This window comes from Dasypus novemcinctus, chromosome 4 (assembly GCF_030445035.2).
Source record: "Dasypus novemcinctus isolate mDasNov1 chromosome 4, mDasNov1.1.hap2, whole genome shotgun sequence".
NCBI classification, from domain to species: domain Eukaryota; kingdom Metazoa; phylum Chordata; class Mammalia; order Cingulata; family Dasypodidae; genus Dasypus; species Dasypus novemcinctus.
Genome location: NC_080676.1, coordinates 163,696,827 through 163,709,957, shown reverse-complemented (window position 1 = coordinate 163,709,957; position 13,131 = coordinate 163,696,827). Strand labels below are relative to the sequence as shown.

At 58.7% G+C, this 13,131-nt stretch overlaps 1 protein-coding gene across 1 annotated transcript in view; it reads right to left on the bottom strand.

Moving 5' to 3' along the window:
• Positions 1 to 1,299: 1,299 nt before the first annotated feature.
• UMODL1 (uromodulin like 1) overlaps positions 1,300 to 13,131 on the bottom strand; it is a 67,500-nt gene continuing 55,668 nt past the window's right edge. The window contains exons 16-22 of the mRNA XM_071214496.1: positions 11,415 to 11,740; positions 9,201 to 9,346; positions 8,861 to 9,097; positions 8,460 to 8,619; positions 7,041 to 7,125; positions 3,646 to 3,848; positions 1,300 to 2,247 (exon numbers count right to left, since the gene is read on the bottom strand). Coding sequence (XP_071070597.1) covers positions 3,667 to 3,848; positions 7,041 to 7,125; positions 8,460 to 8,619; positions 8,861 to 9,097; positions 9,201 to 9,346; positions 11,415 to 11,740 — 1,136 coding nt within the window. The 3' untranslated portion in view covers positions 1,300 to 2,247; positions 3,646 to 3,666. The remainder of the gene's footprint in view (positions 2,248 to 3,645; positions 3,849 to 7,040; positions 7,126 to 8,459; positions 8,620 to 8,860; positions 9,098 to 9,200; positions 9,347 to 11,414; positions 11,741 to 13,131) is intronic.

Sequence of the window (13,131 nt, the reverse complement as noted above, 5' to 3'; positions counted from 1 at the left end):
GGATAGATAGATGGATGCTAGATGAATGGATGGATAGATGTTGGATGGGTAGATGGATGGAAGGATGGATGGATGAATAACAATGGATGGCTAGATGGATTTTGGATGGTTGGATGGATAGATGGATTAAGGATAACTAGAAGACATGTGCAGATTGCCTGCTCCTTCGGTGATCCTTTTCGTGTGAGTTTTACACACCCACACACTATATAGAGGGTGCCGCATCCTCCCAGTAGGATAATAAATGCTTCTGAGTGTAAATGTGTTCCTGAGACCCCAAGCCATGACTCTGAATTTCTAGCTCTTACAGCTGGCAGTAATAGCTACGTCTCAACTTGGATGATACGTCTCAGAAGTAACACATCCAACCCAGACACAGCCCCCCCCGAACCTGAAACCCCTAACATGTCCCATGATCCAATCTGCGCCATCGCCACCCCTGAGGTTCCCAGGCCACCAACCAGGGTCAGCCTCTTCATTGCTCACACTCAGTCGTCAAGTTCTGTCCACTTTATGTCCACTGTCTCCCTCCCAGGGTAAGCTGGTCGCATCTTTTGCCCAAATTTGTGCAATCGCCTCTTACCTGAACCCCCAGCACCCACTCTTGTCTCTTTCAATCCACCTGAGCACTGCGGCCACCGCGACGGTTTACAAACCCAGTCGGGTCTTCATCCCTCCCCTGTCGCGGCCGTCCTCTCCGCCTCTTAGAATAAGGAGTGGGACAATTCCTACCCTGGCCGCAGAGGCCCAGCCCCCCGCGCGCCCAGCCCCTCGCTCCCGCCGGCCTCGCCTCTGACCTTCACCCAGAGCCAGGACCTTCCTGCCTCGGCCCTCCTGGGGTTCTCGACCCACTCCCCGCTCAGGTCTCCTGTGCCACCACGGCACCTGCGGCACCGAGTGCAGGGCAGGGTGCGCGGAGGGTGTCAGGAGATACGGGCCAAGGAACAGGGGTGAGAGAGGGCAGGGAGGCGAGTCTCTGCTCTTAGGGAGCACGAGTGCAAGCGGCTCAGTGCTTCATCATGCACGAAGTGAGAATGAAAGTCCACATCGACCACTTTGATCCGGAATCCACAGGTCCATGGTTCTGCTGCCCAGTGCCTGGCTTAACCAGGTACTTCAAGAAAGACACCGGGCAGAGGGACGCCGCTCATGTAGAGCCACACGCGAGCCGGACTCCCCCGCGCCCGTGCAGACCTGCCGGCAGGTGCACGCGCCATTGCCGAGCCCGGGCAGGCGGCCAGCGTGGCCAGGGGCTGTGCTAGGTGCATTCGAGTCGCTCAAAGTCAGCTGACCACACTCTCAGCGTACTCTAATGATTTATTAACTCTGAGAACATACACAAAACCCAACTCTCCTAGTTTCCAAATGTTCTGTAGGAAGGACAGCCAATTGCCGTCTGCACATTTCATCTCAGAAATTAAGAATGAAGACCGTGCTACAATTCAGTCTAAGCGCCTCAAGGTAAAATACGATAATTTCCAGTGCTATTTAATACTACTCTAATTTTTCAATAAAATAAAAAAGCATTATATGCTAGCATAATAGGGAAAATAGATTCTAGGCCGCTTTCCTCATGAATTCATTTTATGACCTCAAGTAATTCATCCAGTTTTTCTCTAGCTTCTTGTCTGTGAAGCAGGTACAGAGTGTGCTCTGGCAGGATTCTATAACAAAATAGCTGTGAAATGCTTGGAAAAATGTAAGAGATCTATAGGCACATTATTGTATGTTTACTGATTAAAAAGATTATTCTCTGAAGAGAGTGCCTTTTAGTCATTGTATCTATATAAAAGCAACATCCCAGGAACACAGCAGAAAAATTTCCCAGGGGCTTTTAAGGACCACATAGTCTACTTAAAATAACATCAGCAATCTGTTCATAAGAGCTAGTTTTTAAATGAACTTCAAGTGCACTGTCCAATATCTTAGGAAACGCGAGGTGTTCTGTATCTGGCGGCGTGCTGGGTGGTGGGGTTGCAGCCACCCTGGCAGGGCTGCCCTGACCCCCCCGGACGTGCGGCTGCAGGGGTCGGGGATGGAGCGGGTGGTGCAGGGACGGTGGAGCCGCAGGCGGGTCTGCTCGGAAGCTGTCAGGCCCGTCGCGTCGGGGGCTTGGGGCCCCACGTCTCCATCAGCCTGTCTCACCCGCCTCCTGAGGCTGCCGATCTGGTAGCTGCCTGGACAGTGGGTCTCGGGGCGTACACTGAGGCTGTGTTCTCATCTCTGGGGCTCCTCCAAGCGCTGGCCCTGTGTGGGGGACAGAGCGGGCTCCCGTTAATGCTGGATGGACCCAGAACCGAGTCCCCGCTCCCTGGATGGGAAGGAGGCCATGCAGGTGAGCGCACCTGCAGCACAGGAGCAGGTAGGAAGCACCCCCGGAGAACGCCAGTGGAGGGCTGTTGTGGCTGATTGTATAGAGAAAGCCCCGGACCCCGGGCGCCCAAAGAGCCTGAGCCCCCTGGAGTTTTCTCTTCATCTTCTAAATATTACAATGCCCACCCAGGGAGCCAACCCAGGGAGCCAAGCAGACCCTAGTTCTTTCCGTTTGTCCCAGTGCAAAATAACCAACCCCGCCCCGTAAGACGGACAAACGCCATCCAGTCACGGGAGTCCAGCTGGGAACACCCTGTGCCGTCCCTAGAACCCCAAGGCGACTCCCATTCCGGCTTCCTTTGCTGCGGCAGGACTTGGGTGTCCTGAGCAAAGTGCACGGTCCGCCAGCTCGACTTCGGTTGGCCTTTCACACCCCAAAACGGATGTGGTCACGTCCTCCCCCAGGTCCCGAGGGTGGCCTCGCTTGGAAAGAGGGTCTTTGAAGATGTGATCAGCTGGGAAGAGGCCAAACTGGGTTAGGGCAGACCCTAGCCCCATGGGCCCTTATGGGAAGGGGAAATGGGACACAGAGGCAGAGAATGCCAGGAATTGCCAGGAAGCCCCCCCAGAAGCCAGGAGGGGCATGGCCCGGCCCGCCCCACACCCAAGGGCCCCGTCGACCCCGCGGGGGCAGGACGGACACCTGCTGCTCAAGCGCCCGGTGGGTGGCCCTGCAGACTCAGACGCAGCCCCACCTCCGTCCTCCAGAATGCGACTTCCAGCGCCTCCCAGAGGCGTGGCGGGGCAGGTACACGGGGCGGGGCTGGACACAGCGTCCAGGACGCAGGTGAGCGAGCCCCTGCCCCGTCACCCGTCACCCGTCACCTGGTGGGTGCAACGGCGCAGACCCCTGAGTCAGGCAAACAGCATCTGTGCCCCCTGGGGCCCCAGGGACGCTGGGCGCAGGCCCAGGTGGGCTGCGCCAAGGCTAGCCCGGTGGGGGCACATGTTGGACGCTTCTTTAAACAGAGTTTAGAGGAACTTGAGAACGACTGATGGAGGTTTTCACCCCGGAAGTAGGAAATCCCAGGAGAATGCGGGAAGACAAGGTGACTTGCCCCCAGCGTGGCAGTTTCAAGGAAGGGGAAACAGGCGTGATCCTGGGGCTCACACACCCAGTTTTTCCTTGGAAGATCTGCAGGACAAGCGTCTGCCCCGCTGCTGGGATTCACATTTCAAGCCCGGGACCACCGAATTCGAACACCCACAAATCTACGCCCTGCCGTGGGGAGGCGGGTCGAGAGCCCCCAGCCTCTCTCGCCCCTTACCCACCTTCTGCTCCTCCAGGGACCCCTACTCGTGGAACACCTGGTAGTTGAAGCTGCCGGGCTGTATTGCGAAGCTGTAGGTCCCGGTCGCTCTCTGGTGGTGCATGGCCAGAAGGGTGACGACGCCCGCTACCACGGCGAGGACGGCCGCCGCGATCAGGATGATGTAGCCCACCCCCAGGCCAGGTCCCGTGCCGGGGGGGCCGCCTGCAGGGGACAAAGCAGGCACAAGGTGAAACGACTGCCCAGCCGGGGGCACCCATCTCCATGGGGCCGGGCAGCACCGGTCCCCAGGGCTGACAAGCTCTCCGCAAGCGTCGCCTACTTCAGAATAACTGCTCTTATCTGGAGGTGATTGCTCAGGAGAGCTGGTGTAGAGAGGGCCCCTGTGTGCCCAGGTGGTTGAGGGTTCCCAGCACGGTGGAGGCAGCGAGCTAAAGCCCGGAGAGCCCAGCCACGCGGCTCAGTCTGCCCCATGCCTCGGGACAAGGACTAGCCAAGGGAAAGGAGGGCTGAGCTGGCTGGTGGCAAGGAGACACGGCTGAGCCTGCCCTTGTCCCACAGCACAGCGGGTGGGGCCTGCCCGAGACCACGGGGGCCGTGAAACCACAGGAGAGTGCACACACAGAGCAATCAAAGCAGGGACTCGAACAGACGCTGCTGCAGCGCTGCTCACAGCAGCCACCAGGAGAAAAGAATCCAAGTGCCCATCTGCAGATGGGCCAATGGACAAATGATGGTACAGCCGTGAGATGGGGTATTACTCAGCCTTAAAAAGGGAATGAGGTGCTGATACATGCTACAACCTGGATGGACCTGAAAACATCATGTTAAATGAAAGAAGGGAGCTGCAAAAGGTAAATATCGTGTGATTCTACTTATACGAAAGCCCAGAAGAGGGGAATCCACAGAGTCAAAAAGTGGACAATCAATTGCCAGGGGCCGGGGGGTGGGGGATGGAGAAGGACCGCTAATGGGGGCAGGGTTCCTTTCTGGGGTGATGAAAATTTTCTGGATGTAGATAGTGGTGACGTTTGCACACTAAATACACTGAATGTCCCTGAACTGATCACGTAAAAATGGTTACTTTCATGCTCTGTGAATGTCATCTCAATTAAAACATACACACAGGAGAAAACTGTGCTGCCTGAGAAAATGGAAGCCACCAGCCCACCCTTCAGCCTTCCCTCCTTCACCCCCCAAGACGTGGCCCAGCATCGTGGGAATGAGTGTGTGTGGCACGTTGTGGAGGGCATCTCTAGCAGGAGTCAAAGTCGCACCCGGCTGCAGGTTCCTTTCTGTCCAGTCCCCTTCTATTGCAGAGCAACTGCCTTGGTGTGACACGAAGGTCTTATTTACAAAGGATTCTTATTTACTGTAACCCACTGGACACCCACAACAACCTTGTGAGGGAGGCAGGGCAGGTGTTACGACTCCTGTTACAGAGAAAAAACAGAATGCCTGACACGTAGTAGATGACGTAATATAGAATAAATGAGTAGATGGAAAGATGGACGAATGAGTGGATGGATGGCTGGCTGGATGAGTGGAAGGATGGATGGATGGATGAATGGGTGGGTAGATGGATGGGTGGAAGGAAGCAAAGAAGGGAGGGAGGGAGGGATGAAGGAAGGAAGGAAGGAGGGAGGGAGGGAGGGAGGGAGGGAGGGAGGGAGGGAGGGAGGAAGGAAGGAAGGGTAGATGGGTGGATGGGATTCAGGATGTTCTGTAGTTTTCCCAGAACCATACAGCTCACGTTGTTCAAGTCAATATTCAAACCCAGGTGTTCTAAGTCCAGTGCTTTGCCCACTCTAGTTTTGATATTCCCTATACTATCTATGAATAAATGAATATGTATTCTATTTCATATCAGGACCTAAGGCCAACTGGTTCTCCCCAACTATTTAAGAAAAGGGCAAGAACACCAGGTTGTCTCAGGACCTCACCAGCAGTCACCTGCGGGCCAGTTAAAACTCATGGGCCAGGATACAGCATCACAGGTTCTGAGTTGGCAGGTCAGGGGTGTGGCCAGGGATCTGTGTCTATTTTTGAAATTTCTCAAATGGTTTGGATGAAAATCAGTGGTTGAGAATCACCAGCCCAGACCCCCGTCCTGCTTCTCCAGCTTCTTCCCCAAGGTCTGCTCAGCCCTCGGCTCCCAGCTGGTTCCCTGAAGCACAAACCACAAGTCCTCGTACTATAGACAGGTGGGGGCGGGTCACTAATGTAAGGAAGAAAAGAAAAAAGTAAAAGGAAGGAAACCCACTAGGATGAGGTTCAGTCATAAAAAAAAAAAATAAGAGTGGCTTTTGAAACAAGGCAAGTTTCTTTCTTCCTTGCAAATAATGGAAGGTCAGAGCCAAGGCCCAGCAGCTTTGCTCCACGGTGTCCTTGGGGCACCAGGCTCCTTCCCTGAGTTCACACCCAGAGTGGGTAGTCCTTGGCCTCAGGTCTAGGATGGCGACCGGCCACAGCCATCTCATCTGCAGGCCAGGCAGCAGGAAGGGATAGCACCAAAGAAGAAAGGACAAAGGCTAGGAGCCAGGGGACTTTTAAGGAAGGTGCCCCAAAGTTGTCACCTGGCATTTCCATCTGCACGTCACTGGCCAGAGCTTACTCGTTTGGCCACACGTAGCTGCAAGGGAGTCAGGAATTATGTGTTTGGCTCCAGGCAGCCGTGTGCCAACTGAAAATTGGATTCTATTACCGCAGAACGGAAGGAGAACATATACAGGGGACCATGGGCAGTTTCTGTCCTCACACCTAAAGCACATGATTTCATCAAACCAAAAATTTTTTCAAAACAATAAAATAGATCACATAGAAAATAAAGTCAAGTTTTCTGGATTTTTTGGGGTGAAAGAGGCCGATGGAAGTGGTACATGGAGAGAAATCAGCAATGCCATATTTTGCCTCTTCCGACTTAGAGCCCTGAATAAAACGGCTTTTTCGTGTGAGCACACATGCGCGTGATCACCCACACTCAGAGAAGTTGACCCTGCCTGGGTACAGCCCGAGTTCCTTCCTCTTAGAAACCCACTTGATGTACCTATCCCGAGTTGGAAGGCTTTACTGGCTGCGTGTTACACAGCTCAAGCTGTTGTATTACTTAACCTTGTGCTTGACCTGCTGGAGCTTCCAGCTCTGCACCAAGAAGGTGGAGAGAGCAATATATCCCGCTCCTCAGTGTTGCTGAGGGGCATACATTGCACCCTGCCACTGGCACAGAGCAGGCTCTTAATAAATGTTAGCTATCATTATTTTTACTATTATGCATCTTCTAGGAAAATCTTAAAAGAGTTTTGTGTTTCAGAGCTGTTCTTTTTCCTCTTGACGTGCTCAGGAAACAGAATCGGCTGCATCGTTTCGGCAGCTGTTTAAACGGCGTCACCGACTCACCTTCAGAGCGCATGAGGGGGCCCCAGGAGGTCTGGTGTGTTCCAGGTTCTTCACTACTCCTCAGCAACCGGAAATTGTTGCAGTTCTGTTTTTTCAAGGAGAGAAACTTCACATCAGTTGACGGTGTTAATGAGGTCGTAATTCACTATCAGGGATGATCCCTGCTCCGTGCTGGGGTTTTTCCTGCTGCAGAAATCGAGTTACTGGACAGAGAAGTTTGGATGGGGGGTAGGAGAACAGGGAGGCCTGGGTCCCGGGCTCTGCCAGGTGGGGTGGCACCGAGGGGTGGGGTGGGGGCACCAGGAGGCCAGAGGAGGGCTGCAGAACGCGGGCACGCCAAAGCGGGGAATGTAGAGGGCCCCTCGGCGTGTCTTCTCATCCCTCTGGGGACCGAGACTCCGCCCCGGCTCCCAGAATCAGGAAGCTGCAGCCACTTTCTGCTCTTCACGCCTCTGCCTTCCAAAAAGGCTGCCTGGCTCCGTGACATTATGGGGTCTGCTCACCAAACACCCATCCTAAAGGAACTCGTAGAGAGGTAGGTGGCGGTCACGTGGCAAAGAATTTGAGAACCAGCAGCTCTCTGCAAACGAGCATTCGGGAGCTGATGTGTTATTTCTGAGGGTGTCAGGGGCCCAGGTGCCGCGTGGTCATTGGCCACCCTGGGCGTCTACCCTATTGCTCAGGAAGAAAAAGTGACATCAGCAGGATCGGCGTCCTGTGCTGCTCCTCCTCTCTGTGTCCTACAGACGCTCTCACCGGGGCACGGCTGGCGTTCAGATGAGCACAGCAGCCAGGATGTGCCTCAAGGCAGCCGTGCAAATCAGCGCAGCCCTCTGAGCTGTCCTCAGCCAGAGAACGCCTGACGAAACACCAGTCCCTTCACCCACTTGTCTCGAGGCAAAAGGACGGCGGGGCAGCAAAGGCTGGCTGTAAATCTCAGCAGCGCCCAGTCGCTGTCCCCTTGACCGTGTAAGGGAGTGAGGACGCAGGACTAGTCCCGGCCCCAGCACCAACGCCGAACGTGGGGGAGCCTCGTGAAATAGCTCAGTGTGAGGTACTTAGGGGACGTTTGGCCAATGTGGTTGGAAACAACATTAAATTAAATCGCCTTTTTACACTAGATAGTCTCTATATCTCCTCGGCGGGAAGCACCGCGGCGGCGCCCCGGAGTCGAGCCCGTGGAGCCGACCAGGGGCATGGGCCGGTCTCGAGGAGGTTTAGACCGATAAAGCCCAGATGTCCCCGCGCGGCCGCCCGCCTTGGCGCTCCCCCCGGAGGCTGCGGCCGCTGGACATGGTTTCACATCTTTTAGGCGCCGGGACGGCGGGGTCCAGTCCCTGCCCCCCACCCGGTACTGGGGCCCAGCGTCCCCCAGAGCAACAGAAACCCAGACAGCGCTCAGCCAAGGGAATCGCCTACTATTCTGCAGGTGGCCTCGGGGGACTCCACGCAGACGCGGAGCTTGCAGTGCAGGTAGACCACGGAGTTGTTGACGAAGGAGAAGACCTTGAGCTTGAACTGCGCCCGGCTGGACAGCCCGTTCTCGATGACGTCGGTGTATGTGTTGGGCACGGGGCAGCTGCGGAGAGAGGGAGGGGCCCGTCGTTGTTCCCGGCCCCCAGCCCCGGCCGGCACCCCCCCGAGCGCACACATTACCGCAGCGCTCCCCCGACAAGGGCTCCGTGGGAGTCGGGGAGACGGGCTCCCCTCACCAGCCCCCCCAGAGACGGGCCTCCCGGGGCAGGGGGCGTCCGAACCCCCGCCTCGGGCTTGTCCGGAGACGCAGGGGCGGCCGCGCAGGCGGCGGGGGACGCCCCCACCTGTTGTTGATGAACCCGAACGTGACGGGGTCCCCGGCGTCGCTGGACGGGGTGGCCCAGCACTCGGTCAGCACCACCCTGAGGAGGCCCCGCTGCCGGTAGAGCCCCACTTCGATCTTGACGTCGTCGCTGGCCGACACGCTGGAGTTTTGCGGGATGGGAGAGTCCCCGATGAACAGCTGCATCTCGGTGACGAAGCTGCCGGCCCCGTGCAGGTCCTCGACGACCGCGTACACCCTGCGGGGGGCCCACGTCAGCGCGCGCCTCTTCCCAGCCGGCCGCCGCGGGGGGTCCTCGGGGGGTGGGGGGCCCGGGGGGCTGCAGGGGCGCGCCCACTCACCCCCACTGCGGGGTGTACCCCGATGACGTCAGGAGGTCGTTGCGGAAGGTGCAGTGGATGGGGCTGAGGATCTGCAGGTGGTGGATGACGCCCTCCGCGGACAGGTCGCTCCGGAGCGTGGTCCTCACCAGCGTGTCCGTCTTGTTCTGCGCCGAGAGGGTGGCGTGAGCGCGGGGCGCCGGGCGCGGGGCGGCTTCTCTCTCTGAAGCTTGTTCCCCAACATCCCTGGCGACCCCCCCCCCTCCCGTTGCCTCCCACTCTCCGTGTGCCTCGCCGCTGGGAAGACAGGTGCGTCTTTAGGGGAACCCTGGCTTGTCCAATGTCCAGAAATAACCATCTAGAACTTCTGGGTTCCAGGGGCTCGACGACTCCTCAGGGACACATTAGCCCCTGCTCTGAATGCTGCTGGACTTAATTGCCAAACCAGGTGTCTGTCCAGCTCAGAAAAGCAACAGCTGCGCATCGCCATCTGCCAGGAGACGGCTCTGACGTCCTCTGTCCCGGGGCAGGTGCAGACAACATGGCCGGCGTGCGGTCAGCTGCCACAGGCGCCCGGCGCAGACACGGCCGCCTTGGATTTAGCGCCTTTAACTTGGGTTCTGCAGCTCGGCCCGGCGGCCGCCGCGTCCCCGGGACTCGAGAAGCTGGCACGGCAGCTGCCCTGCCCACCGCAGCCTCCACGCACGCCATCGGACGTCCCAGCTTGTGGCCGAGGCCGCCCAGAAGCTGCCACTGGGCCGTCGGCTCACACTGCTCGTTCCCTTCCCAAAATCGTCCGCGGGCTGAGATTGTCACCCACCTCCAGGTGAGCGTCTAAAGAACCTTAAGAAAGAGGATCTTCAGAAATAAAACCCAGACGGTTGTTTTTCAGTTATGCACGTTTGGGAGGTGGGAGCGGAATGCCGTGTGGCCACATGAGGCTTCTCGGGCCACAGGACCTGCCTTGGGGTGTCCAGGCCCCTCCTGAGCAGGGCCAAGTGGTGCCTCGCAGTGACCCCCACACTTCAGGTCACCCCAAGCTTCCCGGAACCCCCATATCCTGGGTGGCTGTTGCCTCTCCATGCCGCAAAGGCTCCTTCTCTGCCTCGTCTGGCCGCATCCTCAAGCCGCGTCTCCTGCTCTGAGAAGCCCCCAATCGCCGTCTGTCCCCAGCCTTGGAGGGTCCCTGCTCCACGCCCCAGCAGCCACTCTTAGCCTCAAGGTCAAAGTCTGAGCCCCCTCCTCAGACGCACTCCCCGGTCCCTCCCTTCCAGCCCCCCCAGTAGTCGCCCCCAGCCCCATGGCCCTTCAGCTCATCTGTAAGCTGAGCCCCCAACTTGTCCCTGCAGGGTAGCATGTCGAGGCTCCAAGGGGAGCCCTGATGTCTGCATGTGGCGTGTCTGAGGGCGAGGGTCCCCCTGAAGAGGCCCCTGGAGAGGCAGAGTCAAGGAGCAGCGGGGCTGACCTTGACCTTGACCCTCCATGGGCCTGGCTGAGCCTCCGTGGATCATGGTCAAGCGAGGACAGTGTTACCTGCCCTCGGGGCTGCTGGGAAGAGCACGCGGCACACAGGAGGGCTCCTCTTCCTAGGAACCACGGCCTCCCCTGACTTGCTCTCTGTGGCCCCGGGGACAGAAGCCCACCCCAAGCCACTGTCCAGTCTCCCCGAGGTGACAGCTTCTCTGTCCCAGGTCCCTGGCCGGGCTCTGGCCCTGCCGAGACTCTCCCTGCAGTCCAGTCTTTGGCCCTGGACCCACGCCCCAGCCCCTGCCTGGAAGGCCACCCCTCCTTTCTTGCACATGGGGTGGGCTGCCCCCCTGGGTGGAGCCCCTGGGATGCCCGAAGCCTGAACCCTCCCCCTGGCTCTCCAGCCGCCTGTTCTGGCCAGTGCTGGCATGTCTCCCAGGCCACACGGGGCCATTCGCACGCAGGCGCCTCCACTCTCCCGTCCCACTGGCTCTCGCTCCTGCCCACTCGTTAAATCCAGCGGGAGGAGTCAGGGACGCTGCTGCCCCTGCCCAGGGGGTTCCATTGGACCCCCATGGCATGGGGGGGCCCCAGCCCCACCTGCTCCTGCCTCCAGCCATTTGGGGCTCAGACCCTCAGCCCTGACTCCCTTTGCTGGGCCCCCATCCCGTAGAAACGGAGACTCAGGATGCAGGGTCTTCCCAGACCCCCAGCCAGATGCCTGGATGCCCAGAGCACCCGAGCCGCCCGTGGGGCTCCCCCACTTACGCTCTGCACGACGGTGCCGCACTCGCCCCAGCCGGCCGCCAGGAGCACGTGGGTGCTGTTGCTGCCGCTGACGTTGCAGGCGGGCTCCCCCAGGTAGAGGGAGGACTCGGGGATGGCCTCCTGCTGAAGGAAGCGCCTCTGCACCGCGATGGCCACCTTCTCCAGCTCACACAGCACCCTGACCGCCCCGGTCAGGTTCATCCGCCCAGGCGGGCCCTCAGGGGTGGCCGCGAGGGCAGCCCCTGCTCCTGACGTGCTGGGAGGCCCCTCCGGGTCGGGGGTCACAGTGGACCCAGGGGCCCAGGTGGTGTTGCCAGGAGAGTCGCCTGCAAGGCACGAGGGAGACCAAGGCAAAGGGGGGGTCTGTGCTCCGGGAACCGCTGCTCGGCCCCCGGCAGTGCCGGCCTGAGAATGGCGCATTCGGGCCACGTGTGCGCCCAGGCTCCACGTCTGCCCGCTCACGGGGGGCCGTGCCTGGTCCGGCCTCTGTGGGCCACCACGGGCCACTGTGGACCAGAGCACCAGGGCCCTGTGCTTGCAGCCTCTCCCAGGCGCTCTGGGTGGGCACCAGCCTGTGGACTGGGCAAGCTGTCTAAGTCAGGGTCGTGGTGGCTGACACGGGGCTAATTCCCCCTGGAAAACTGGGGACCCGGGTTCCAGCTCCCTGTCCACACTAAAAGGAAAAGGGGTTATAACTAATCACCAGGTGCTCAGAGGGCCCATGCCCTGTCTACACTAGAAGAACAAGTGGTCGTTGGTTACCAGATGCTCAGAGGGCGCACACCCTGCCTACACTAAAAGAAAAACAGGGGACATGACACATCACTGGTGCTGAGAGTGCCCACATCCCATCTACACTAGAAGAACAAGGGGTGTTGGCATACTAGGTTCTTGGAGGGCCCACACCCCGTCTACACTAGAGGAACAAGGGGTCGTTGTATACCAGGTGCTCAGAAAGCCCATGCCCCGTCTACACTAGAGATACAAGGGGTTGTAGCATACCAGGTTCTTACCCCGTCTACACTAGAGGAACAAGGGGTAGTGGCATACCAGGTGTTCAGAGGACCCATGCCCCGTCTACACTAGAGGAACAAGGGGTCATTGTCTACCAGGTCCTCAGAGGGCCCATGGCCCATCTACATTAGAGGAACAACGGGTCATTGTATACCAGGTGCTCAGAGGGCCCACGGCCCATCTGCAATAGAGGAGCAAGGGGTCATTGTATACCAGGTGCTCAGAGGGCCCACGGCCCGTCTGCTCTAGAGGAACAAGAGGTTGTAGCATACCAGGTTCTTAGAGGCCCCAGGCCCCGTCCACACTAGAGGAACCATGGCTGGAGGCGCGTCACCACGTCCTCAGAGCTCATCTGGTCTCGGGGAGCAGGTGCAGGCTCGCTCCCAGCCCTGGCTGGGCCTCCGGCTGGCCTTGTGCCCTCCTCCAGCCCGTGGCCTTGGCTCTCCAAGCTCCCTGCCCCTTCCTAGTCCACCCCGTCTCCCTGTGTTGGACCTTGGATCCCTGTGTGCCTGGGTCATCCGGAGGTCACAGCTGAATCCCTAAAGCCCCACTTAATGGACTTGCTGAGTGCAGAGTGACGGAGCCCAAGTGTCTCCCACGTGTCATGTCACTAGGCCGCAAGTTCTGCAAGACCATCCTTTAGCACCTGAGCACCCATGAGCCCGCCTGAGTTAGGTGCTGCCTCGAGCTAGCACTGGCCGAG